The sequence below is a fragment of the Anomaloglossus baeobatrachus genome, chromosome 2, assembly GCF_048569485.1.
Source record: "Anomaloglossus baeobatrachus isolate aAnoBae1 chromosome 2, aAnoBae1.hap1, whole genome shotgun sequence".
NCBI lineage: Eukaryota > Metazoa > Chordata > Amphibia > Anura > Aromobatidae > Anomaloglossus > Anomaloglossus baeobatrachus.
Window position 1 is genome coordinate 370,284,081 of NC_134354.1, and position 27,481 is coordinate 370,311,561.

The following is a 27,481-nucleotide window of genomic DNA, read 5'->3' on the forward strand; positions in this document are numbered from 1 at the left end:
TTTGCAATAAATGGGGTCACAGAAGATTAACTGGTTCACAGAGGACATAGTAATGTGTCCGCACATAGCTATGTTGTTCTCGTTTCCGTGGATACTAAGACATTTTTTACATTTGCCCATTAATTTCAACTAGTAAAATATTCTACTTTGGCAAGTTTTGAGCAGTTTAAACATTTCCGACAAAACCAAGCTGTGTCCAAATTTCTTTAGAATTGCACACATGTCAAAATTAATGATAAGTAGCAGAATGCAGAACAAGCACATAATACAGCGTGATGACTAATATCTGTATAATCTGAGGCTTGGAGAGTCACATTATTTACACACTATATTTGTACAACTTTTACTGAAAAGTGAAAATCTAATAGAGAAGATATAATACAATAGTTATGGGATTGTCCTATAACAAACAAATTTGATCCAAAAAAAATCCAGCAATCCCAAATGATAAAAAATTCCAAAACTTTATTTTACATTTTAAAAATCCATGGTTAGGACTCCATTAAAAGGGAAACAGATGACGCGTTTCAGATCCAACAGATCCTTGTTGGATCCAAAACGCGTCATCTGTTTCCCTTTTAATGGAGTTCTAACCATGGAATTCTGGAATTTTTTATCGTTTGGGAATGCTGAATTTTTCTTGGATTTTTTTGGATTGCTTCTTCTGGTGACCAGCTGGACTCTGGTCCCTTTCTCTAACCCAGGAATTGCAGATGGTGGAGTGGCTGATAAGTATTTTTTGTTTTTTGTTAAAACAAATTTGATGCCTTAATTTCCCTGCCTGCCTGAAATGAGATTTAAAGGGAATCCGTCACCAAGTTTTTGCTACATCATCTGAGAGTAGCTTGATGTAGGGGCCGAGACCCTGATTCCAGGAATGTGTCACTTAGCTGCAGGTTTGGTAAAATAATGTTGTATCTGTGCAGATTCTCTGACTGCTGAGCTCTTCATAACCCCGCCCACACCACTGATTGACAGTTCTTTGTATACGCTGTACATAGGGAGTAAGCCACCAATCAGTGTTGAGGACGGGGTTATAAAGAACTCATAAATATGGAGGACTACATGGCAGCATGTTTTACAAATCCTCTAGTGATAATGTCCTACCGATAAATCAGTGACTTTATCACAACTAAGGCAAGCAGCCCAGTAAGTGACCCATCGCTGGAATAAGGTCTCTGTCTACATTATACTGCTCTCAGACTACTGTAGGTTAAAAACCTGTAGACAGATTCCCTTTCATATAATGGTCATTAAACCAGCTGTGCAGTACGGAGATACTGACTTTTTATACTTATGATGGGTCACCAATATCAATAACAAAGAAAAGCAGCCCAGATGAACAAAACACAGCAAGCCATATCTATAACATTACCCCCCCCCCCCCCCCACATACACACACACACACACACACACACACCTCATCAAGGTGCAATGCAACATTTTGCAAATATTGCTTTATAGCATCATACCTTACCATTGCATAAAAGAGTTGTCTCAAGTTGTAAAATAGAAAATATCCAAATCTCCAGCATCCAAGATCCATGTTGATTCAAATTTATTTATAGTGTAAGAGACACCAGCCACCAGGTGTCTGGTGTCTCTTAGGCTATGTGCGCACGTTGCGTTCAATTCTGCAGCGTGTAAGTCACTGCATGTGCATCTCAGAACGCAGCCGAAAAAGCTGCGTTCTGAGACGCATTCGGCAGAACGCAACGTGCGCACATTCCTGGAGAATTAATGCGTTCTGGATGCTTGCTCTGCCATAGACAGAGTGGGAAAACCATCCAGAATGCACATTTTTGACAGTGCGATCTCACTCGGCTCAGCATCCCCATAGGCTTGAAGCAAAGTCGAGTGGGACCACTCTGTCAAACAGAGCATGGCTGGCTGCGAGACAGAGCCGCGCGGTCAGAATGAACTCGGATGAACTTCACCCGACTTCATTGTGATCGCGCGGCTCTGTGCGTGTGCCGTGGCTTGATTTACAGTCACACGTGAAGGATTCACCTGTGATTGCAAATCCCCTGAGTGATTGCAGTGAGCTGCGCGATCAGCTGTGCTTTCACTCAGGTAACTCGCGGCCACAGCAGCAGTCCTCCACCTGAGAGCGGTGGCCGCGAGTAACCTCAGTGACAGCACAGCTGATCGCGCAACTCACTTCAGTTGCTGCATGGAGCTCACAGGAGCAGCGGTGTTCTACTGCCGCTCCTGTCAGCTTCTGATGCAGCAGAGCTGAAAGCGTCGTGGGACCTTGCGTCGATTACGTCGGACCTAGAGGTGTTTTTGAGGGGTTAATAAAGTGGTGAAAGAGGGTGTTTTTTTGTCTTTCATTACAAATAAAGGATTTTTTGGATGTGTGTGTTTTTTTCTTTAACTTACAGGTTAATCATGGAAAATATCTCGGGGAGATGCCTGCCATGATTAACCTAGGACTTAGTAGCAGCTATGGGCTGCTGCCATTAACACCTTATTACCTCGTTTGCCACTGCACCAGGGCAATTCAGGATGAGCCGGGTAGAGTCCCGGGACTGTCCCATCTAATGGATGCGGCAATTCCGGGCAGCTGCTGGCTGATATTGTTAGGCTGGGGGGCTCCTCATAACGTGGAGCTCCCCATCCTGAGAATACCAGCCTTCAGCCATGTGGCTTTACCCTGGCTGGTGTCCAAATTGGGGGGGACCGCACGTCGTTTTTTTTAAAAAAATGTATTTATTTTTTTTACTGCTCGATATAGACCCGCCCACCGGCGGCTGTGATTGGTTGCAGTGAGACAGCTGTCAGTCAGCCTGGGCGCATGTCTGACTGCAACCAATCATAGGCGCCGGTGGGAGGGGGAAGCAGGGAATACGTAATGGATTAATGAGCGGCCGGCATTTTCAAAAGAGGAGAAGCTGCCACAGTGTGAACGCCGTGCAGCGCCGCGCCGGTGATCGTGGATCGGTGAGTATAAGAGAGGGGGTGGGAGGGAGAGACCGACATGGACAGAGAGAGAGATAGAGACATAAAGAGAGAGAGTCAGACCGACAGACTGACCAACACAGAGAGAGAGAGACCGAAAGACCTGCCTTTATGTCAAAAAAACATGCGGATCGCAACAAAAATGCAGTGCAAAGGCACTGCTTAGCATTTTGGCAGTGTTTTTCTACAACTCATTGATTTCAATGGGTGTAGAACGCTGCAAAAACAGACAAAAGAGTTGACATGCTGCTTTTCTAAACGCAGAGATTTTGTCAAATTTTTGACAATAAAAACGTTGCGTTCAAAAAAGCATTGTGCGCACAGATTTTGCATGATTCTCATAGACTTTGCTGGGGAAGCATAACGCATGCATTTTGTGAATGACATAGAGCAGTTATAAACGCAGCCAAAACGCAGAAAAAAACGCAAAGTGCGCACATGGCCTAAGGCTATGTGCGCACGTTGCGTTCTATTGCGCAGCGTAAATAGTCACTGCATGTGCGTCTCAGAACGCAGCCGAAAATCTGCGTTCTGAGACGCATTCGGCAGAACGCAATGTGCGCACATTCCTGCAGGATTCATGCGTTCTGGATGCTTTCTCTGCCATGGGAAAAGCATCCAGAGCACACTGACAGTGTGGTCCCACTCGGCTCTGCTGCATCCCCATAGACTTGCAGCAGAGCCGACTGGGACCGGAATGTCAAAAAGAGCACATGGCTGGCTGCGGGAGACAGCCGCGCGATCAGAATGAACTTCACCCGACTTCATTGTGATCGCGCAGCTGTCTGTGTGCCGCGGCTTGATTTGCGGTCACAGGTGAAGGACTCACCTGTGACCGCAAATCTGAGTGACTGCAGTGAGCCACGCGATCACCGGTGCCATCACTCAGGTTACCCGCGGCCAGCTCGAGTCCTCCACTCGAGACCTGTGGCCGTGGGTAACCTGAGTGACATCCCCACACACATCCCGACATTACCGCCGACATCTCCGCACACATCCCGACATCCCCGCACACATCCTGACATCCCCGCACACAACCCGACATTACCTCCGACGTCCCCGCACACATCCTGACATCCCCGCACACATCCTGACATCCCCGCACACATCCCCGCACACACCCCGACATCCCCGCATACACCCCGACATCCCCGCACACATCCTGACATCCCCGCACACATCCTGACATCCCCGCACACATCCCGACATTACCGCCGACATCCCCGCACACATCCTGACATCCCCAAACACATCCCGACATTACTGCCGACATCCCCGCACACATCCCGACATTCCCGCACACAACCCGACATTACCTCCGACATCCCCGCACACATCCTGACATCCCCGCACACATCCCGACATCCCCGCACACATTCTGACATCCCCGCACACATCCCGACATTACCGCCGACATCCCCGGAGACATCCCGATATCCCCGCACACATCCTGACATCCCTGCACACAGCCCGACATCCTCACACACATTCCTCATCATCACCGCACACACACACAGGCATTACCTCAGTGACGTCCCCGCTGCCAGCGCGACTCCCTTTAGTTGCTGCATGGAGCGGACAGGAGCGGCGGTGTTGTACTGCCGCTCCGGTCAGCTTCATGTAGCAGAGCTGGATGTGTCGCGGGACCTCGTGGATTACACCGGACCTGGAGGGGTATTTGGGGATTTTAATAAAGTTGTGAAAGAGGGTGGTTTTTCTCTTTTATTTCAAATAAAGGATTTTTCGGGTGTATGTGTTTATTTACTTTCACCAGGTTAATCATTGGGGTGTCTCATAGACACCTGCAACAATTAACTAGGACTTAGTGGCAGCTATGGGCTGCTGCCATTAATTCCTTATTACCCAGATTGCCACCGCACCAGGACAGTTCTGGATGAGCCGGGTACAGCCGGGGGGGACCGCACGTCGTTTTTTTTTTTAAAAAATGTATTTATTTTTTTTACTGCTCGATATAGACCCGCCCACCGGGGGGCCCCATGTGGGGCTCCCCATTCTGAGAATACCACCAGCCTTCAGCCGTGTGGCTTTACCCTGGCTGGTATCAAAATTGGGGGGGGCGCACGCCGTTTTTTTTTTTAATTATTTATTTATTTATTTTACTGCACTACATAGACCCGCCCACCGGCGGCTGTGATTGGTTGCAGAGAGACAGCTGTCACTCAGCATGGGGGCGTGTCTGACTGCAACCAATCATAGGGGCCGGTGGGCGGGGAAAGCAGGGAATACGAGATTGAATAATGGGCGGCCGGTATTTTCAAAAGCAGGAGAAGCCGCCAGAGCAGTGTGGCAGCCGTGCAGCTGATCGGTGAGTATAAGAGAGGGGGGAGAGGGATAGACCGACAGAGAGAAAGAGATCGACTGACAGGGAGACACAGAGACCAACAGATAGACAGAGAGAGAGACCGACATTACAACCAATACGCACAAAAGAAGGGACATGTCACTTCTTAGAACGCGCGCTTCGGGCAGCAGCCGAAGCGCTGCGCTTTAAAACACCACGTGCGCACGGCTCCTGCATAATCTTCATAGATTATGCAGGGGACGCAGGACGCATGTAGTTACGCTGCGCTACAAAGCGCAACGTAATTGCATGTAATTACGCAACGTGCGCACATAGCCTAACACTGTAAATAAACTTGAATCAATATGAATCTTGGATGCTGGAGATATGGATATTTTCTATTTTACTTCATTGAAACCATGATCTGGGCAGCTCCGTGCATTTCATTTCCATGTGGAACAGGTGGAACTAGGACTGGTGAACGAATTTCTCTATCTTAGTTCTCAAGTTTTAAAGCCATGAATGAATGGAGTGGATGTGCACCTGATTACACAGAGCACTTAATAGCTCCAGTATTTAGGATCGGTGAAGGTCCAAGCAGTCAGACCACCAGCAATCAGGAAGTTATCTCGAATCTCAAAGATTCCCCATCCTAGACACACCAAACATGAATATGATATATCCAGAATTTTGGTTGATATTACATTTATGTGATTTTCCAAGGCTGAAAATCCTGGTGCGTAAACCCACAGAATTAATTATGTCCCTAGCTTTCCCAAGCACCAGACAGGTACACTGCCGTAGAGGCTGATCTAAGTCACATGACCTTACCTGTATACTAATTGTGTGGGGTTTTAGTTACTGTCAATTACAGACAATAACGCCCGTAAGAAAAGGAATTTGATTGGACAATTGTCGTCAGAAGCTAAGGCGGGCTTTGCACGTTGCAACATCGCAAGCCGATGCTGCGATGTCGCACGCGATATTCCCCGCCCCCGTCGCAGGTACGATATCTTGTGATAGCTGGCGTAGCGAAAATTATCGCTACGCCAGCTTCACACGCACTCACCTGCCCTGCACCGTCGCTCTGGCCGGCGACCCGCCTCCTTCCTAAGGGGGCGGGTCGTGCGGCGTCATAGCGACATCACACGGCAGGTGGCCAATAGCGGCGGAGGGGCGGAGATGAGCAGGATGTAAACATCCCGCCCACCTTCTTCCTTCCGCATAGCCGCCGGCGGCAGGTAAGGAGATGTTCCTCGCTCCTGCGACTTCACACACAGCGATGTGTGCTGCCGCAAGAACGAGGAACAGCATCGTACCTGTCGCGGCAGCGTAATTATGAAAAAGTCGGAGCCTGCACCGATGATACGATAACGACGCTTTTGCGCTCGTTAATCGTATCATCTAGGATTTACGCACAACGATGTCGAAAGTGACGCCGGATATGCGTCACTTTCGATTTGACCCCACCGACATCGCACGTGCGATTTTGCAACATGCAAAGCCGCCCTAAGAGAAAAGTGGTATTACGGCTCAATGACCAATCTGAAGAAAGGGAAGCAAGGCTGACTGATATTAGAACAAGAGCTGCTTCCTCAAGGGCCACTGAAACATCTCAGCAGAGAGAAGCAAGATTCTCAGCAGACAAGAGAACAAGAGCTGTTCCCTTAAAGATCACTAAAAGATCTCAGTGGAGAGAAGAACGACTTCCTTAAGGGCCACTGAAACATCTTAGCAAAGAGAAGCAAGACTTACCAGTATGAGAGTCAGAATTGCTTCCACCTGGACACAGAAAAAGGTTGGAAATTTGAAACACTCAGTCTTTTGCTAACACCCAGACATCAACTATCAGGATAATCCAATAGATATTATAGGAAAAATAGATGTGTTCTGCTTGTACTGCAATGCCCTGAAGTGGAAAAATGAACCGATAGGTTTATGCGGTGCAAATCGCAAGGTAAAATGTCTTCATCTCCTGTCACCACCAGATCCCCTGAACTCTCTGATGACAGGCACCACTGCAACATCAAAGCATTTCTTGGACAACATCAGGAAATACAACTCCAATGATTTCATTTGGTGCAATAAAAGAAGATTTTAGTCTATGTGCGCACTAGAAAGGGACTTTTTCTTAAGAAAAAAACGGACCCTCTGAAAGAATCCTGCACCTGCGGTAAAATCCGCGGTAAAACCGCACCCGCGTTTTTGCCGCAATTTGCCGCGTTTTTGCCGCGGATTTACTGTGGATTTACCGCGGATTTTCCGCAAGTTGGTCACCGCGGATTTTTACCATTATCTATGGCAAAAACCGCAGGTATCTGCAGAAAAAAAGTGACATGCTCATTAAGGCTATGTGTCCACGGTAGAATCTTGCTGCGGATTTTTCTGCATGAAAATCCGCGACTTTCCCGGCAAATCCGCACCTTTTCAAAGGTGCGGATTTGCCGCGGATTTACCGCGGATTTACCGCGGAATTGCCGCGGATTTTGGTGCGGATTTTTTTTTTTCCCAATTCTATAGCCAAAATCCGAATCAAAATCCGCAACAATAATTGACATGTTGCAGATTTTTCCGGATCAAAATCCGCGGCAAATCCGCCGCGGAAAAATCTGCAGCATGGACACAGCATTTCCAAAATGCCATTGAAATGGCTTGGAAGTGCCGCTGCTGCAGATTTTCGGAAAATCCGCGGCTTTTCCGCGAGAAATCCACGGCAAAATCCGCGCATTTTCCGCAGCGTGGGCACATAGCCTAATTCTGCAGAGGAAAATCCGCGAGTAAATCCGCGGGTATAGAAAAACGCAATGTGTGCACAGCATTTTTTTAAAACAAATAGGTTTTGCTGGGGAATTGACTGCAGCAATGTTAGACACATTTTCTGCAGCAAATCCGCGGCAAAATCAGCAGTAAATCCACAGCGTGTGCACAGGGCCTTACAACTGGATTTATACCCACGTTCAAAGTTAAAGGACAGATTTACCGCTTAATTGGATCACTGCTTCCATTACAAGGAAAAGAACCTCAATTTCTTCAACTCTACTTCTTGGGAAATGTAGAAGCAGAGGCTCGCAGTTAGTTACTGTATGGGGCAATGCTAGATACTACAGCTAGTAGAATAAGGCTATGTGCCCACGCTGCGGAAAATGCGCGGATTTTGCTGCGGATTTCTCGCGGAAAAGCCGCGGATTTTCCGAAAATCTGCAGCAGCGGCACTTCCAAGCCATTCCAATGGCATTTTGGAAATGCTGTGTCCATGCTGCGGATTTTTCCGCGGTGGATTCGCCGCGGATTTTGATCCGGAAAAATCTGCAGCATGTCAATTATTGTTGCGGATTTTGATCCGGATTTTGGCTATAGAATGGGGGGGGGGGGGGAAATCCACATCAAAATCCGCGGTAAATTCGCGGTAAATCCGCGGCAAATCCGCACCTTTGAAAAGGTGCGGATTTGCCGGGAAAGTCGCGGATTTTCATGCAGAAAAATCCGCAGGTACATTCTACCGTGGACACATAGCCTAATAAGGCAACCACTTAAATGTAAAATAGTGTTTACCTCGCTAAACAAAACAAGTGTCATTTGCTAAATATCTACTTCTTGCCGAAACCAATATTGGCTTTTATGACAAAACTATTTTTGTATACTGTTTTATCGGTATGTTCCAGAAGCAATAACTTATTTCATTTTTGGCCACATAGTCACATGTGACTTTGTTTTTTGGGGGATGAGTTGTATTTATGAGGGGAATCATTTTGAGGTACATATAACTCATCAACAAACTTTTATGGGGAGAAATATTAATATAGTATTTCTACAAAAGTTTTTTATTTTTTTATGTTAACTAATTGTGCTGCACAAGTAATGTTGTAACTTTATTCTGTAAGTCAGTACAATAATGATGATACCAAATTTATATATTTTAAGTAAGTTTTACTTTATACAGTAAAGGTACTTTTTGAATTATCATTTGTTTTTGTACCACCAGATTCTGAAAGCCATACATTTTACAATTTTGCATCATAAGACATGTGCAATAGCTTATTTTGGCATGACAATTTGTAGTTTTTATTGGTATCTTTTTTTGTTATATGCAACGTTTTTATCACTTTTTATTACATTCTGTAAGGCAAAATGAACAAAATACAGCAATTCTAAATTTTTCAATTTTTTTCTTGAGTAGCTGTGTCTCCTTACAGTCTTTTTACTTATTTTTTTGGCAGGGTGCTCCTCCTTGAAAGACATTTCTGGTGAGCAGACCTGTAGTATTAGTAAAACTATAAAGCACAGCACAAGGTTTGCTGTAACATTCAGATAACAGTTTTGATTTTTTTATCGGAGTCTACACTGTTATCACTGTACTTGCATAGAGAAATAACAGGGTATTTTAACTAGCACACAGCTCCAGACAGTGAGAGCAGTGATGCCTCGTGCCAAGGAGATTGTGATTCTATAGGATTCATAAGAGCAAGATTTATAATAGCAATTCAGTCAGGAAATGAGAAGAAAGGGGAGGGAGGTAAGATACAATGCATCTCAATAAATTAGAATATCATCAAAAAGTTAATTTATTTCAGTAATTTAATACAAAAAGTGAACACATATATTATATAGAGTCATTACACACAGAGTGATCTATTTCAAGTGTTTATTTCTGTTAATGTTGATGATTATGGCTTACAGCCAATGAAAACTCAAAAGTCATTATCTCAAAAAATTAGAATATTATATAAGACCAACTGAGAAAATTATTTTAAAGAAATGTTGGCCTACTGAAAAGTCTGTCCAGTAAATGCACTCAGTACTTGGTCGGGCTCCTTTTGTATGAATTACTGCATCAATGCGGCATGGCATGGAGGTGATCAGCCTGTGGCACCGCTAAGATGTTATGGAAGCTCAGGTTGCTTTGATAGCAGCCTTCAGCTGGTCTGCATTGTTGGGTCTGGTGTCTCTCACCTTCCTCTTGACAATACCCCATAGATTCTCTATTGGGTAGTTAGTTAGTTAGTTCAGGCGAGTTTGCTGGCCAATCAAGCACAGTGATACTGTGGTTATTAAACCAGGTACTGCTACCTTTGGAAGTGTGTACAGGTGCCAAGTCCTGCTGGAAAATGAAATTTCCACCTCCAAAAAGCTTGTCGACAGAGGGAAGCATGAAGTGCTCTAAACTTTCCTGGTAGACGGATGTGCTGACTTGGGTCTTGATAAAACTCTGGACCTACACCAGCAGATGACATGGCTTCCCAAACCATCACTGATTGTGGAAACATCACACTAGACCTCAAGCAGCTTGGATTGTGGCCTCTCCACTCTTCCTACAGACTCTGGGACCTTGATTTCCAAATGAAAGGCAAAATGTACTTTCATCTGAAAACAACACCTGAACCAGACTAAGGGACCATTTTAAATGCTTAGGAAGCCTTTGCAAGTGTTTTGTGGTAATTATTCTAATTTCCTGAGATAATGACTTTTGGGTTTACATTGGCTGTGAGCCATAATTATCAATATTAACAGAAATAAACACTTGAAATAGATCACTCTGTTTGTAATGACTCTATATAATATATGTGTTTCCCTTTTTGTATTGAATTACTGAAATAAATTAACTTTTTGATGATATTCTAATTTATTGAGATGCCCCTTTAGATAGATAGATAGATAGATAGATAGATAGATAGATAGATAGATAGATAGATACTGTAGATAGATAGATTTTAGATTATTATTATTTTACTTTATTTTTTTAGTTAATCAAATTTACTGTTTACAGAGTTGTATGATGGCTTGTTTGGAATAATAAGCTGTAGTTTTTTGGTACCATTGTAAAATACATACGACTTTTTGATTTTTTTTGTGAGAAAATATTAACAAAAACAGAAATTCTGGCATAGTTTTTTCAGGTTTTTTTTATAGGCATTAGCCATTTACCAAATTTTAGTATGGTTAATTACAAATTCAGTAAATGCAAATGTGTTGTTTTTGCAAGGTTTATTTTTTTCACACAAGTAAACCACTTTGTTATAAGTAAAACTGGACTTTTTTTTACACTTAGGAGTATTATTTAAAAAAAAAATTAAGTCCCACAAGGGGAGATACAGTATATGAACATGCAATCCTTTGATCACATTGATAATACATTGTATTACTTACAGTTGAAACCAGTGTCTATAAAGACACATCTGCATGTTTTTCTCACTATCTGACATGGAATCAGAATAAACCTTTCATGTTTTAGGTCAATTATTAGGTCAAATTACATATATTGGTCAAATGCCAGAATAATGAGAGAGAATATTTTAAGGCTTATTCATATGCCTGCTGAAGAGGACACCATGTCCTTGAAATGCATTGCATGAAGAATTTGAAATAAAAAAGTGTGTTTTTATACTGACAGCGCTAGGAGTATTGCCACATTTTTTTATCTTTAGTTTTGAATTTCATGACTTGGTGGAGAGTGGTAACCGAGCTGAAGTCAGTTCTTATCCTAAGCGAACCTCTGAACAGCACAACTCAGACAGGTAAGCCTTTCCACAAAGGGGTACTTTCTATTCTTTATTTTACCGATTCACCCATTTCTCCTTTAGAAAGATGGGAAAGGCCAAGAGAGGAGGTTAGACATAAAAGATAAGCAGGAGATGGGGTTTGGAGTAATCAATACAAATGAAAAAGTCCCTCATGATGAGAGTGGCAATGTCACAGGCTAGAAAGTGTGGAAGCCAGGTGGCAAAGTGCTCGAGGAACTGTCGGGGGGAGTGGGCCTGAAGGGTGATTCACTACCGACACTCCCAGGGACAAGGGTTTGTAAAATCTGACAGTGTTGACCTGAAAAGGAGAGTAGATAAGTTAGCGTACAGGAGGGATAACTTGAAAAGCGCAATTTGTTGAAAGCAGCAGACCAACACCTCCCCCTGGTCTGTTCTCAGGTCCGGCAGTATGAGAGGAGAGAGGGACACAGAGTTTGTGAAAAAGCGGTAGATATGAAGTGATTGAAGCAGATGGCACATAAATTATATAAATACATATGGTGAAAACATTTTGCAGCACAAATGAACTAGGAACAAGTTTGTTTGATTGTCTTGCATGACTTACCTGTCTCCTGCCATGTCCAACTGCCTTGTTTAACTGCTGAGCCCTTATAAAAAATCTGTCACTTTGATAAAATCTGCAAAAGTGGCTTCCACTTAGCTCTGTCTAAATATATAGGAAAGTTTGTGCTTAGATCCAAGTCTAATTTAACTTGATAATCAATCAACTAACTGTTGTAGAGTCTGATAGAATGAGATTTGTAGCAGTCTTGGTGGCCATTGTTACACTTTAATTTACCCACAGGTATCATGTGATGGTGCTGTGGTGGTGCCAATTGGTGGTGACAGAAGGAGTAATCTACTGCAATTAAACTCCTAACATGTCATTAAAGCAACATCTGAGTGTTTAGAAAGCTGGGATTGGCATTAGTTCTGGTCTCAAAAAATGCAGCAATACTATGTATCACATACTGTACATCATGGTGACTAGCATCCTATGCAAGACTTATCTGGGTTCTTTTATAATACTAGGCAATCACTCCCTCCATGGATGATAGGTTTTTGAGTGGTTGAGTCATCGGTATTTTCCACCTGTGTTGCCCCCGCCTTTATCATGGGGATCTGCTGCATCCTGTAGTGCTTTGGTATTATGATCTGGTATTGGTAAAGAAGGCTGCCTTTTTTTCTGTGATGTTTTTAACATGCAGCATCTTACTGTAAATAGCACAATCACAACTCTTGTGCATGTACCATCCCAGTTATGTAACAGAATGTCTAATTGCAAAAAATATCCTTCACTCTAGAGGTACAGGCATGTCTTTGTGGGAAGGGGGAAAGATATTTTGGAATGTTTTATGAAATTCCTTTAAAGAGGTGGATCCGGCCATGTACATTGCAGAGAAAAATTTTACAGCAGGGTTTGTGCTTATTGTGTTTCTGTTTTAGGTTTTGTTATGTGAAAAGCTATTATATGTAGATGGTATACTAGTATATAAATCGCATGTGATTAGTCACATGGTAACCGCGGAGTCTGTAAAACTGTCACGTCCCCACTAGAGTCCGCTTCTGCGACTTCTGTTTCGATCACCAGGTGTCGCTATGTTCCCACCATGTACTGTGCTGGTAATAGGAGAGAAGGCGGTGCCAGTTGCTCTGGTGGGTGCAGGCTCCGCTTATCCACTATGCTGGGTTTCCCTGGGACCTGCAGTACCACTGGCTGACTGTAGGTGGTGTGTGTCTTCCAGCTGAAGTTACCACCATTCAGCTACAGCAGGTGGGAAGACACCACACCCTTCTAATTCCCCCTCCTGTCTGCTGGTCACTGCCTGAGATGGTTTTGTTTTCTTGCTTTCTGTTTCCCGCTGTATTCTGAATAGTGATCCCTGTGTTTTGACCTCTGCCTGTTCTCTGACTACCCTCCTGCCTGCCGTTTTTGTTCCTCACTACCAGATCCGGATTTGATCTCTGCCTGGTTTCCTGACTACGTCCTTGTCTGTCGATTTTGTTCCTTTTCTGTATCTCCTGGTTTTACCCTGCCTGTCGACTACTCTTCTTGGACTCAGTCTTCCACAGGTAGCGATCTCCAGGGCCCTGCAGTAATTCCAAATCCCTGTATAGGGGTTAAAGGGTTTCAGGGTTCTCGGGGTCCTGGTTTGTGAGCGGCTTTCCTCAAGCCTGTCCGTGACAGCCAGTCTGAGGCTATGTTCGCACGTTGCGTTTTTTACCGCGTTTCTGCAGCGTTTTTAGCAGCAGCGTTTTTGGGCAAAAACGCATGCGTTTTTGATTTCCAGCAAAGTCTATGGGAAAAGCAGAAATCCTGTCTGCACTTTGCTTTTTTTTCTGCAGCGTTTAATTTGCATATTTGTGGTCAAAAACCATGCTGAAAAAGAAGCAGCATGTCAGTTGTTTTTGCCATTTCTGCAGCGTTTCCTTAACATTGGAGTCAATGAGAAATGGCAAAAAGCAACCAAAATCACAATTCCTGCGTTTTTCATGCTTTTTACCTGCTTTTCAACTGCGTTTTTGGCTCCAAAAACGCATGCTTTTCTGGGCAAAAATTAATGGGTTCTAATGTTCCTTTACACACACACAATAACCGAAAATTTAAATGTAAAAAATTAATAAACTTTAGCTATTTTTCTGTTAAAATGTGCATAACCACTATTATTAGATTAAAAATGATAATTTCCCATATAATTTTATTAAAAGTTAATTTTATACTTTTTTTCTCTTTTTTCATTCTTTTTGACTAATTCAACTTTATTTCTCAGTGTCTTGATCTCAAAAACGCATCTGCAGAAACGCAGGTGAAAACGCAGGTAAAAAGCGCTAAAAACGCACTAAAAACGCGGTAAAAACGCATGCGTTTTTAGCGCTAAAAAATGGTCAAAAGCCATTTGGTCAAAAACCAAGGGAAGGAAAACGTGCAGAATAAACTGCAGGTACTCCGACGCAACGTGCGCACATAGCCTGAGTCTGTGGTTCCAGGCATGCATTACAAAAACAAGAACATTTAAACATTTTTAGATTTTCAAGGTTTTTACTTCGTCGCTAGATTTTACATTGACAACCTTTTTAATGGTCTTCACTCAGCAGCATTTTATAGAATTCAGTGGTATACTCATACTTCAGAAATGGTCATATGAAATCAAAAGAATAAAGATTTATTGTAATTGCAGATGTCAAAAATGTGAAAAACCTTTCTGAGAATTAACATTTTATAATCTTTTCCAGGGTTTTGGGTCACCCACTGGTGAATACTGGTTAGGTAATGAATTTGTTCATCAATTAACATCTCAAAGGTCGTACACCCTGAGGATCAAACTACAGGATTGGGATGGGAATGAAGCTTACTCCTTATATGACGTCTTCTCTGTGGATAGTGAGGAAAATAATTACAGGTGAGTCATTAATATACATCCATTCAGGCTGGTGAATGGCTCATTACAAAATATGATGGTTCGACCATACATTGTAAGCTTACAAGTAGCGCTTTAGGAATTGCTCTGCATTGTCTCATATTGTTCCTAATTATCCTCTGATTTGTAACGTTGATGCTATGTAAATAAAAATGCAAGTCATTATTATAATCAATGTTGATATTGAAACTGAATACGCTGATGGTTATGTTGTCTTTATGATGGAAATATACAGTTGTTGGATTTATCTAGTCAGCATTCAAACCTCTAACAGTTTTACAGTTACAATGTATTCGGGAAAAGTGAATATGTTTTAAAGGGGTTTTCTGATTTTAAAAATAAATAAATAAACTCCATTTTAAGAGTCAGATAAATAGAAGTATGGCAAACAGTACATACCATTGTGTCAAAAATGAAGATGTATTGGCTTATTTCAACAAAAGAAAAATATTCATAGGTAACCCCACTCCTAACTGAGACACTAGCGCTAATAACAGGTGGAAATGTTCATATCTGTACTATAGCTTCTGAGTTGTGTAAATCAGCTGATTGTCTGAAACAGGTTGTCATAATTTCAGAGACCCTTTCAATCTGCAATTGGTCAGTTTAACTGAGCGTCTACAAATAACCTAAGGGGTACTTTGCACGTTGCGACATCGCTACTGCGATCTCATCGGGGTCAAAGCAAAAGTGACGCACATCCGGCGCCGGTAACGACGTCACAACGTGTAAAGCCTAGAAGCACCGATAAACGATCGCAAAAGCGTCGAAAATCGGTGATTTGTGTAGTGTAGGTCATTTCCATAATTTCGCTGCAGCGACAGGTACGATGTTGTTCCTCGTTCCTGCGGCAGCACACATCGCTGTGTATGAGGAACATCTCCTTACTTGCATCCCGCCTGCAATGAAGAAGGAAGGAGGTGGGCGGGATGTTTACGTCCCGCTCATCTCCGCCCCTCCGCTTCTATTGGCCGTCTGCCGTGTGACGTCGCTGTGACGCCGCACGACCCGCCCCCTTAGGAAGGAGGTGGGTCGCCGGCCAGAGCGACGTCGCAGGGCAGGTAAGTGCATGTGAAGCTGCCGTAGCGATAATGTTCGCTACGGCAGCTATCACAAGATATCGCAACTGCGACGGGGGCGGGGACTATCGCGCTCAGCATCGCTACAATCGGCTAGCAATGTCACAGCCTGCAAAGTACCCCTAAGTCTAAGGGGAAAACTTTCTACTTGCGGAGACTGACAAACCAATCAGGCATGGCAGTAGTGAGGAGACTTATAGCTCCAATGCTTCTCTAGGAAATATGCAAATTGCCTTTTCAGGGAGAAAGTAGACCTGGTTCTCCTACGTTACACTACACTAATCTGAGCACATGTAAAATATACATCATACCATAAATCTAATAGTTGCATCTTGCATTTATCATTTTGTACATTTTTTATGTTTCCCATTTAGTTTTATTCTCAGCATATTGCTATTCTCACACATAACCTGCTGCCTGGTAGGCAGTCACTTTGGGCAGACTGATGGAAGACTCATGCCTCATGACAAACAGGACATGTTTGTGTATGAATTGGAAATTGGCTTATTTTGAGGGGTTTATTCTTCTATTCAGAAGCAAACAATACTCTAGAAAAACACATGAAAATGTCACGGTATTTGCATTGGCTTAGCACATCTGCACAGGGCATGATCTGCCTTTGTCTTTTAACAAACCGTAGACAATACTGAATGCTTTGATGCTGCGAGCGAAGAGGAAGAGAACCTGTAAAGGCCACACAGCCCAAATATTATCACAGGAGGGAGAGAACAAAACGAATAAACTGCTATCAGATCCCTTCATGCTATGCCTGTCTGAATCGGAGCAGAATCACAAACTGTAAACTTGCTCCTTTGCTTGCTTGTTCATAAATTATAAATTATTATAACTTTAAACATGTTCACAAGGATTACAAAGATCCATATAGTGTTCTACATTTTTCCTGTACCACAGAGTCATGCAAGATAAGAAGATGGATACTGTATTTTCCCCCAAAAATAAGACAGGGTCTTATATTATTTTTCGCTCCGAAATATGCAATAGGGCTTATTTTCAGAGGATGTCTTATATTTTCCCATGAACAACAATCCACATTTATTCCTGAACAAAAAAATCAACATCTATTCAAATATAGTCATGTGATCATATTCTGAAACATCAACATTTTGTGTCAATCCTGTAAGGCTATGCACGCACGTTGCGTAATTTCATGCGTTTACGCTGCTTATTGCACTGTAGTGTAACTGCATGCATCCAGCGTCCCCTGCACAATCTATAAAGATTTTCCATCCACACGTTGCGTTTGAGAGCACAGCGATTTGCATGCTGAAATTTTGACAAAATGGCTGCGCTCAAAAAAGCAACATGTCACTTATTTTGTACGCTTTGGATGCTGCTCCCACTCTGTCTATATGGGAGAGGCAGCATCCCGAGCGCATGAAATCCGCATCTATTCTGCAGACACACTGCATCCATTACGCAGTGTTTTTGCAGCAATTTGAAGCACACATGTGCTGCCAAATCGCTGCAGAATTTTCAGCATGGACAGTGCCCAGCGTGCGCAAATAGCCTTACTGGTTCAGATTCACATTTTCTTATCTGATCTGCTATTCTCATGGTGCAGAACCATCCTATAGTGGTGGGTACATACCATAATTACAATGGTTTAAATTACCTGCTTACATTTATTATTTTCTATCTACTGCTACGTTTACCCATAAAAGAAAACAGACACCCCAAGACCCCAAGCAATTAGAGTTGACAAATAAATGGGCTCTCACATATATATTGGCATTGCTGTCAAGTCCCCCTGTGTTCTACAGTGGTTAGCTCCCCCTGGTGACTGGAAGCAGTGCGGAGTAATACTGGTACCCAATATGTTTGTGAGAGCTGCAATGCAATGCAGTTGGCATGGGGATGAACCTGACAGCGACAAGATTGCTGTGTGAGAGACCATCCACCATTGGCACGGGCCAATTGTAACTGTTTGGGGTCTGGTGAGTGTGATTTTTTTTGAGGGTGTCTGCTTTCTTTGGAATGTATTCTTTCTTTGAGGAAGAGTCCTGCTGTATTCTTTAACTTTATTAGCTGCTTAAACACTTACTTCCTTATGAAACTGGAACTAGGGTTTCTTTTTTAGTAGCACTTATATTTTAAGGATACTCAAAAAAAAGCCCCAAAATCCTATTAGGGCTTATTTTGGGGGTAGGTTTTATTTTTGGGAAAACAGGGTATTTTAACTATTTAAAGCTATTTTAGGTATTGTTACACTTGGATGGTGATAAAAATATATGTGTGAAAATTAACTTGAGGTGCAGATTATAAAATCTACAGAGTGTCAATTCATTGCAATTAATTAATCTAGTATTTCACCCAATACTATGGTATGGTATGGTATGGTTTAAATCTTTGGCAAATATGCAGCAAAATCATCATGAAAAACATGTGGTCCTTGCTACAGATTTGTTATATATACAGTAATCTGCAGAAAAAATTGGACACACATGCAGTATGTAACCATGCCCTAGAAGTGAATTCTCTGATTAAAAATCTGTTCAATTCATCCTGATTTTTATCGTAAATACTGATTTTCATCAGTGTTTGGTCAGCATCAGCTTTTACCATCATAGTTTCATCAGTTTTTCACGTTTGAAGAAAAAGACTGATTCAGATTGTTCAAACTTTTCATAATAAACCGTCCTTAAAAAATGGAAAACACAAGGATGGAATCCAACAGCTGTCCAATTTTTCAGACTCTGAAAAAAATCAGATAAAGGACAACTTCTTCAAAGAGTTTGTATGTTATCCCCGTGTTTGTGTGGGTTTCCTCCAGGTACTCTGGTTTCCTCCCACACTGCAAAGACATAGTGATTAGGAATTTAGATTGTGAGTCCCAATGGGGACAGTGTGGATGATAAAGAATCAATAAAGTGCTGTGGAATTAATGGCTCTATTAAAGTGTGGCGCCCCTGAGGCTTCCGTCACCACAGGTCATTGCACCCCATCCAGCGGTGTGATGCCCCATTCTGGGTGAGGAAAGGAGTGAACACCGGTTCCCTGGTAAATCTACACTACACCCATTGCTAGGAACACACTGGGACCAGGGAAAGTGGCAGAAAACCTCCCATGCTGCATGCTGGGAGGGGCCGTAAGACCCATCCCTGCTCCTATAGGGTAGAACAGAGCAACTGGGGAGGTGAGAGGAGCCACAAGAGAGCAGTCAGAGAAAGGAAGGTCAAGTTAGTTTCAGTTTACCTCAGAGAGTGAGAGAGTGAGGAGCCAGCATGTAGCTGTGAAAGAGAAAGGAGCTCTGTGAGCTCTGAGTGTCCGCACAGAGAAAGCAACAGAAGTCTGAGAGAGAGTGCGGAAGGAGGAAGAGGTCTGCAGGAGGCAGGCAAGGAGGAGAAGTAGAAAGAGAACTCCAAGTCAGTCAGGAGCTGAGAAGAGGAAAGAGACGCTTCCTGGTGAAGATCCTGGGACTCAGAGGGTCCAGGTGATACCAAGCAGAGAACAGAAGGGATCCCAGGGCCACGGGTAGCTGTAGAGCTGCGGTGGCCTGTTCCACAGGAACATCGGTGGAGGGATCAAGCTGCAGCAGGGGACGGTCCCTAGAAACCGGAGGAGTGCAAAATCATCTCCAAACAGTAAAAACCGAGGCCCAGGGAATGTTGTAAACTCCCCGGGCCACAGCCGACAGCAGAACTTCTAGAAAAGGGGTAATCAGCCGACAGGTGACCCCCCAGCCTGGACGCTGTTGTGGAGGCTTAGCCAGGTTTATCCTACAAAGGCAAGGTTTAAGGAGACAGCTGAAGACAGAGACACTTAAGAGAAGGGTACCGGGTTTTGCTCCAAGAATCACCCAGAAACGGCGGAGGTCCCTGACAGTGGTCCCAGCAGTCCAAGGGTTCCTGCCGGTCTTGACAAGAATTGTGAGTAAAGAACTTGAAACTGCACCCTTGGAGTTGCCTCTGTTATTTCATCTGCATAGACACTAATAAGCACCAACTGTGCCCCGGGGCACTGCTCCACCTGTGGGGAGTAGTACCACCATTGCTGCCATATCATCCCCCGGAGGCCTCATACAGCAGCGGCGGCTTATTAGCCGCATACCACAGGTGGCGTCACGAACACAAACTTTAATTCAAGCCACATATTCTACTGACACCCACCAGGGCCACGGAGCCGGGCCCAGCCACCACTGACTACCTCCGGACTAGTCCGGCCCGGCACCGGGTGTCCCATAGCCCTGGGGTGGGCGAGTCAATTTTGGCGTCACGAACAGGATTTCGTGCCCGGTCCCACCGGGTACTGTGCGCCTGAAGAATTGCGCTTAAAAGACTGTGTTACAGCGTGTTTCACTGTGAAAACTGCCGCCATTAGCGCTACAGAGAGCGGGAAGAAGGGGGGCGTGCCAGAAGAAAGGGCGCGAAGAGAAGCCCCGCCCCCTTGGTCTTGCCCAGAAAGAGCGCGAAGCGGTGCCCGCCATGGAAGGCGGAAGAAGAAGAAATGGCGCCTAGAAAAGCTGGCCGGCTGGCAGAACAAGTCTAAATGCCAGACCAGCAGAGAGAGAAAATGGCTCCTGTAAGCGGAGGCCAGGGGGAGCTCACCTGGATCAGGCCTGTGACCGCCGCTGAGCTGGAGGCTGAGGTCGGAAGGATGGCTGACGGGATGAAGAAGCAGAGCGGACGGGAGACAGCCGTGTGGGGGAAAGAGATGGTGCTGGCCATGAGGAGTCTGCAGAAGTCTGTGCAGCGAGGCCTGCGTGGGGGTGATGCCCACGTCCATCCAGAGTCCACACCAGCGATGCCGATCCTGCTGCAGAGCATCTCCGGCCTAGATCTGGGTGAGTCCCATGCTGCCCCTGCCGGCGCGAGTGCCCCAACCCCCGCTGCCATTCCCGCGGTCCCTGGAGAGACGCCCGGCACGGCGACGCCGATCCAGGCCGCAGCCATGCCAGGTGCGGCCCGCCAAGATTTCGCCGCCGGAGCGGCGCCCATCCACACCGCAGCAGCGACGCCAAGCCCGGCCCGTCCAGCTCAGGCCCCAGCAGCGATACCCCGCTCAGACAAGCAAGATCCCGCCGCAGCGGCGACGTTAATCCACGACGCAGATGCGGCCCGCCAAGCCCAGGCCGCAGCCACGCCAGGTGCGGCCCGTCAAGAATCGGTCACAGCAGCGACTCCAATACAGGCCGCCGCCATGCCAGGCGTGGCCCGCCAAGACCAGCAGACGCAGACTGTGCTGACCGCTGTCTACCTGCTGCCAGGTGGGGAGCCGGAGAAGAATCCCTACATGTAAAGAAGTAAGAAAATGCTGAACTATATATAGCCCCTGTCTGCCCCTCATTCTTTGTGAAGATGTCCCTTTTGTGCTGCCCTAATGTGCTTTTCGAAGACGACACCCTTTCCTGCCTTACTGCCCCTTGTACTTTTTGAAGAAGTCACCCCCCATGTGTATGTGTACCGGGCCACTAGACTGGAATGGGGTCCCTGGTAAATGTGATGTGTAAAGTGTCCTGTGTAACCAGGCCACTGGACTTAGTGGCTGGTTTTGTTTTCCACTTTGTTGATTGAAAGAAACAAACTGCCAGGCTACTGGACTTGTTGTAGCCAAAAATGTAATTAGTTGCACCCGTTGTGCCCCCTACCAGAATTATGGGGGATGTGCCCGAACCGTGCAATGGACTGGAAGTGCACACTTAGAGTTTTCTTTATAAGAAGTTTTGCAACGTTTACTTATATGTGCCTCCCATAAAGGGAAGAAATGTTTTATTGTGTTTGTTACATGCATGTAAAAATGTTTTTGCAGTTTCTCCACATTTTCTGTTGTTTTTCAGCCCGAGGACGTGCTGGGATTTGCTGTGGGGGAGTGTGGCGCCCCTGAGGCTTCCGTCGCCACAGGTCATTGCACCCCATCCAGCGGTGGGATGCCCCATTCTGGGTGAGGAAAGGAGTGAACACCGGTTCCCTGGTAAATCTACACTACACCCATTGCTAGGAACACACTGGGACCAGGGAAAGTGGCAGAAAACCTCCCATGCTGCATGCTGGGAGGGGCCGTAAGACCCATCCCTGCTCCTATAGGGTAGAACAGAGCAACTGGGGAGGTGGGAGGAGCCACAAGAGAGCAGTCAGAGAAAGGAAGGTCAAGTTAGTTTCAGTTTACCTCAGAGAGTGAGAGAGTGAGGAGCCAGCATGTAGCTGTGAAAGAGAAAGGAGCTCTGTGAGCTCAGAGTGTCCGCACAGAGAAAGCAACAGAAGTCTGAGAGAGAGTGCGGAAGGAGGAAGAGGTCTGCAGGAGGCAGGCAAGGAGGAGAAGTAGAAAAAAAGCTCCAAGTCAGTCAGGAGCTGAGAAGAGGAAAGAGACGCTTCCTGGTAAAGATCCTGGGACTCAGAGGGTCCAGGTGATACCAAGCAGAGAACAGAAGGGATCCCAGGGCCACGGGTAGCTGTAGAGCTGCGGTGGCCTGTTCCACAGGAACATCGGTGGGGGGATCAAGCTGCAGCAGGGGACGGTCCCTAGAAACCGGAGGAGTGCAAAATCATCTCCAAACAGTAAAAACCGAGGCCCAGGGAATGTTGTAAACTCCCCGGGCCACAGCCCACAGCAGAACTTCTAGAAAAGGGGTAATCAGCCGACAGGTGACCCCCCAGCCTGGACGCTGTTGTGGAGGCTGAGCCAGGTTTATCCTACAAAGGCAAGGTTTAAGGAGACAGCTGAAGACAGAGACACTTAAGAGAAGGGTACCGGGTTTTGCTCCAAGAATCACCCAGAAACGGCGGAGGTCCCTAACAGTGGTCCCAGCAGTCCAAGGGTTCCTGCCGGCCTTGAAAAGAATTGTGAGTAAAGAACTTGAAACTGCACCCTTGGAGTTGCCTCTGTTATTTCATCTGCATAGACACTAATAAGCACCAACTGTGCCCCGGGGCACTGCTCCACCTGTGGGGAGTAGTACCACCATTGCTGCCATATCATCCCCCGGAGGCCTCATACAGCAGCGGCGGCTTATTAGCCGCATACCACAGGTGGCGTCACGAACACAAACTTTAATTCAAGCCACATATTCTACTGACACCCACCAGGGCCACGGAGCCGGGCCCAGCCACCACTGACTACCTCCGGACTAGTCCGGCCGGGCACCGGGTGTCCCATAGCCCTGGGGTGGGCGAGTCAAAAGCTCATAAAAAATAAAATAAAATTGGGCAAGTCTAACTTGTACGTAAAAAAGTGATGTCCAAATGAGCCCATAGTCTACATTTACAATGCTGTTAAGTGGCCACCGATCACCTAAATGTAAACCAATTGTCATGATCGGTAATACGATTTTTTAAGCTTAAAAATTATTTCACCCAATGAGCAAGCGTTTTGCTTGTTCGACACATGATTGGCAGCCTATGAGCCGCCCAGATCCAACAATGTTCATTTTAATTCTACACTTGAATATCAGAAGTGTACAGGAACATAATATGTGATTATATTGATTAGATATTTGAATTTCAGAGAATATAAAATGAAGATAATATTTTACAGAAATTAAAAAGTTGGCTGAAAAATAAGAACATATTTCATATGTAACCATAATCTTGTTTTTAATATCAAACTCATTATTGGTTAGCATTTATATTCACATCTGTATACTGTTCTTCTTCTCTAGGCTAAATGTAAAAGGATATGCTGGGACAGCAGGGAGAACAAGCAGTTTTGCTCCAACAGGGACCAACTTTAGCACCAAAGATGTAGATAACGACAGCTGCAGCTGCAAATGTGCTCAGTATGCAACAGGAGGTAAATCTGTGTATCTGAATCCAACAAAATAAATAGATCATGGCACCTTGTATATGGAGACATTCTTCCTAACTGAAAACTCTGTGAACTCTAAGGCATACAAGGGTACAGAAAGGGCCCATATACCTCTGTCTGTGGGCATTATAATATGTCTCAGTACAACTTGAAGGTCACTCAGCTCCTTAATACAACTTTGTGTAACATCCCTTAAAATACATCTACACCATAAAACATTCTAACTACAATTATCTGGCCTTATTAAATGGAACCTGTCACCACATCTTTCCCTTATAAGCTGCAGCCACGACCAGTAAGCCCTTATATAAAGCATTCCAGAATGATATATATAAAAGAGCCCAGGCGGCTCTGTATAGCGTAAAAAACACATTTATAATAGTCACCGAGGGGGCGGCCTGTTCCGATGGAGGTCGCTGCTCTCGGTATGGCGCCTCCTTCATCATAAAACAAACGCCATCCTCCTTCTTCTGAGACCTCTGTGCATGACGCGTCCTACGTCAACCACATAGGCCAGCATTGCAGTCCTGCCTATCCGCACTTTGATCTGCCCAGTTGAGGGCAGAGCAAAGTATTTTAGGGCGCATGCGCGGGCGGTCTTTGACCTTTCCTTGCGCCTGCGCATTACAGTACTTTGCTCTGCCCTCAGTGGGCAGATCAAAGTGCACCTGCGCAGGACCACAATGCCAGCCTATGAGTATGATGTAGGACACATCATCCACAGGGGCCTCAGATGAAGGAGGATGGTGATTGCACAAGTGGGAGGAGGCACCGGATCAAGAGCAGTGATACCCATCGGACCGGACCGCCCCCTAAGTGAGTATTATAAAGGTGCGAACTGGGCTCATATATACAGCATTCTGGAATACTGTATATAAGGGCTTACTGGTGCTGGCCACAGCTCATAAGGGAAAAACCTAGTGACAGGTTGCCTTTAATACGGTTAAGAGTTCAAGATCCAATGATTTTGTCACATCATTCTGATATTAATATACAACGATGAGAATAACATTTTGTGTCTATATACATATATTACTATATGCTAATTGTGTAGTGTTTACAGAAATGTATAGTTTTGTATAATTTTTGTGCTATGCTTCTTAAGAAAGATTTATTTTTTTTCTAGGTTGGTGGTTTGATGCCTGTGGTCCATCCAACTTAAATGGCATTTACTACAAAAGTGGATCTGCTTCACCTAAGTACAATAGTATCAAATGGCATTATTGGAAGGGACCCAGCCATGGTCTGAAGTCTGTCTCCATGTTAATCCGTCCTATAGACTACTGAACTAGTTTTCATTTTGAGTTATAAAACTTGACTAATACTTTTATCTTTCTTTTGGAAAATGAAAAGGAACCTAAAATGGTCTGTACCAATAGCAGTCATGTATTGATTATACTCTATGGACTGACCAGTGTCTCAGTCAGAAATCAAGAAGTCTAGAAGAGCAAAAGGTGGAAACGTTGGCCCTACCAATGGAAAAGTACAAGATACATACTTTAGATTTTGCACTGTGATAAGAAATGAGCTGTAATGTTCTCTGATCTCTTCTCATAAAAGGAGCCGAGAAATACAAATTATGCTTCTTCATTATGATATACCACTGCTACTTCATAACACTTTATATCAGCTAATGTTGCTTGTATGTGGAGCTAAAACGTACGCCAGTCACGCATATCTGATATTCAAAACCACTTTATAAAATGTTTTACATATGTGAGCCAACATGATGTAAATAAATGTAAAGTGTGTTCCTCAGAGTTATGGGGTTGTCTATCAGGGGAACCAAGAGCCTGGAAGGTGGCTATATTACACTTAGGCACGAACGTCTCAATCTGCTCATACTTATGCTTGAATGTGCTGAAATCTGGAGCTCTGGGCAATGTCATGCCCCTTGGGTCTACATGAACTGGAATTCCCTCCGACTCATACTTTATACTTTGGAAAATGGATCTTTTGGAACCCCAATGCAGGCTATGAAAGATAAGACTCTGAAAGGGTTGGTATTCCTATGATAATTTATTATATCCAAGATTTCGTAGATGGTAACAGATGAAGATTAATCACCGAGTAAAGAAGACAGTGTTATGGTCATATTTATCTCTTCTAAATGACTCTTACCTGACGCTGTTGGAATCATATTCATTTGAAGTGACAACTTCATTTTCTTTCCATATGTATAGCCATTAGAAATGTAAAACTGAATGGATCTTAAAAAGAGATTTCTTATTAGAACAACCAACACAACTACAATTCTGACTATGTTATTAAAATGTGCCTACCATTTCAGGTCCAACTAAAATACTTATCATGGCTTAAGAAGTCACATTTATTATTAACTAATGTATGAATTCATGCCAAATCAAGATTGGAATAAATGTTTTTGGATGTTTAATAGTTAAACCTAGAATTCTTTTCTAACAATTTATGTGCTAAGAATATCTTGTGTTGTTATCTTGTGTCTATTCTGTCTTTATTATCACTATTTTGTTGAGTTGTGTGTATTATTTACTGTGCTATAAAATGATATGCAAACACACCTTGATTTGCTTATTAATTGTACAATTTTCTCATGGAACACAATAATGGCAAAAATTACTGTCATTAGTCGATATTTTAGGAAAATAGACAATTGGAAAAAATACAGCAGAATCCATTAAACTATTGGTGAACATCCTAATAAATACAACGTATGACTTTTCTGCAGCATGTTAAAGCACCACTGCAGTGTTTTTTTTTTGTTTTGTTTTTTTAAGGGTGGAGTGGTGCTTTAAATCTAAGGGGCACTTTGCACACTATGACATCGCAAGCCGATGCTGCGATGCCGAGCGTGATAGTCCCCGCCCCCATCGCAGCTGCGATATCATGGTGATAGCTGGCGTAGCGAACATTATCGCTCTGCCAGCTTCACATGCACTCACCTGCCCTGCGAGGTCGCTCTGGCCGGCGACCCGCCTCCTTCCTAAGGGGGCGGGTCGTGCGGCGTCACAGCGACATCACACGGCAGGTGGCCAATAGAAGCGGAGGGGCGGAGATGAGCGGGACGTAAACATCCCACCCACCTAATTCCTTTCGCATTGTGGCCAGAACGCAGGTAGGAGATGTTCCTCGCTCCTGCGGCTTCCCACACAGCGATGTGTGCTGCCGCAGGAACGAGGAACAACATCGTAACATCGGTCATTCCCAATTCATGGAAATGACCGACAGTACACCGATGATACGATTACGACGCTTTTGCGCTCGTTAATCATATCAAAAATGCTTTACACACTACGATATCACCTGCGACGCCGGATGTGCGTCACTTTCAATTTGACCCCACCGACATTGCATCTGCTATGTCGTAGTGTGCAAAGTGCCCCTAAGTCCCTAACCCCTAGTATTTTACTCACCCTCTGACATCTAAATCTTTTTTTGGTTCCATGTCACCATCTTGTGATAGTT

The 27,481-nt window shown here is 44.4% G+C and overlaps 1 protein-coding gene across 1 annotated transcript in view; it reads left to right on the forward strand.

Moving 5' to 3' along the window:
* LOC142290132 (angiopoietin-2-like) overlaps positions 1-26,544 on the forward strand; it is a 215,011-nt gene extending 188,467 nt beyond the window's left edge. Inside the window, exons 7-9 of the mRNA XM_075334067.1 lie at positions 15,016-15,182; positions 23,892-24,022; positions 25,164-26,544. Coding sequence (XP_075190182.1) covers positions 15,016-15,182; positions 23,892-24,022; positions 25,164-25,324 — 459 coding nt within the window. The 3' untranslated portion in view covers positions 25,325-26,544. The remainder of the gene's footprint in view (positions 1-15,015; positions 15,183-23,891; positions 24,023-25,163) is intronic.
* Positions 26,545-27,481: the final 937 nt, after the last annotated feature.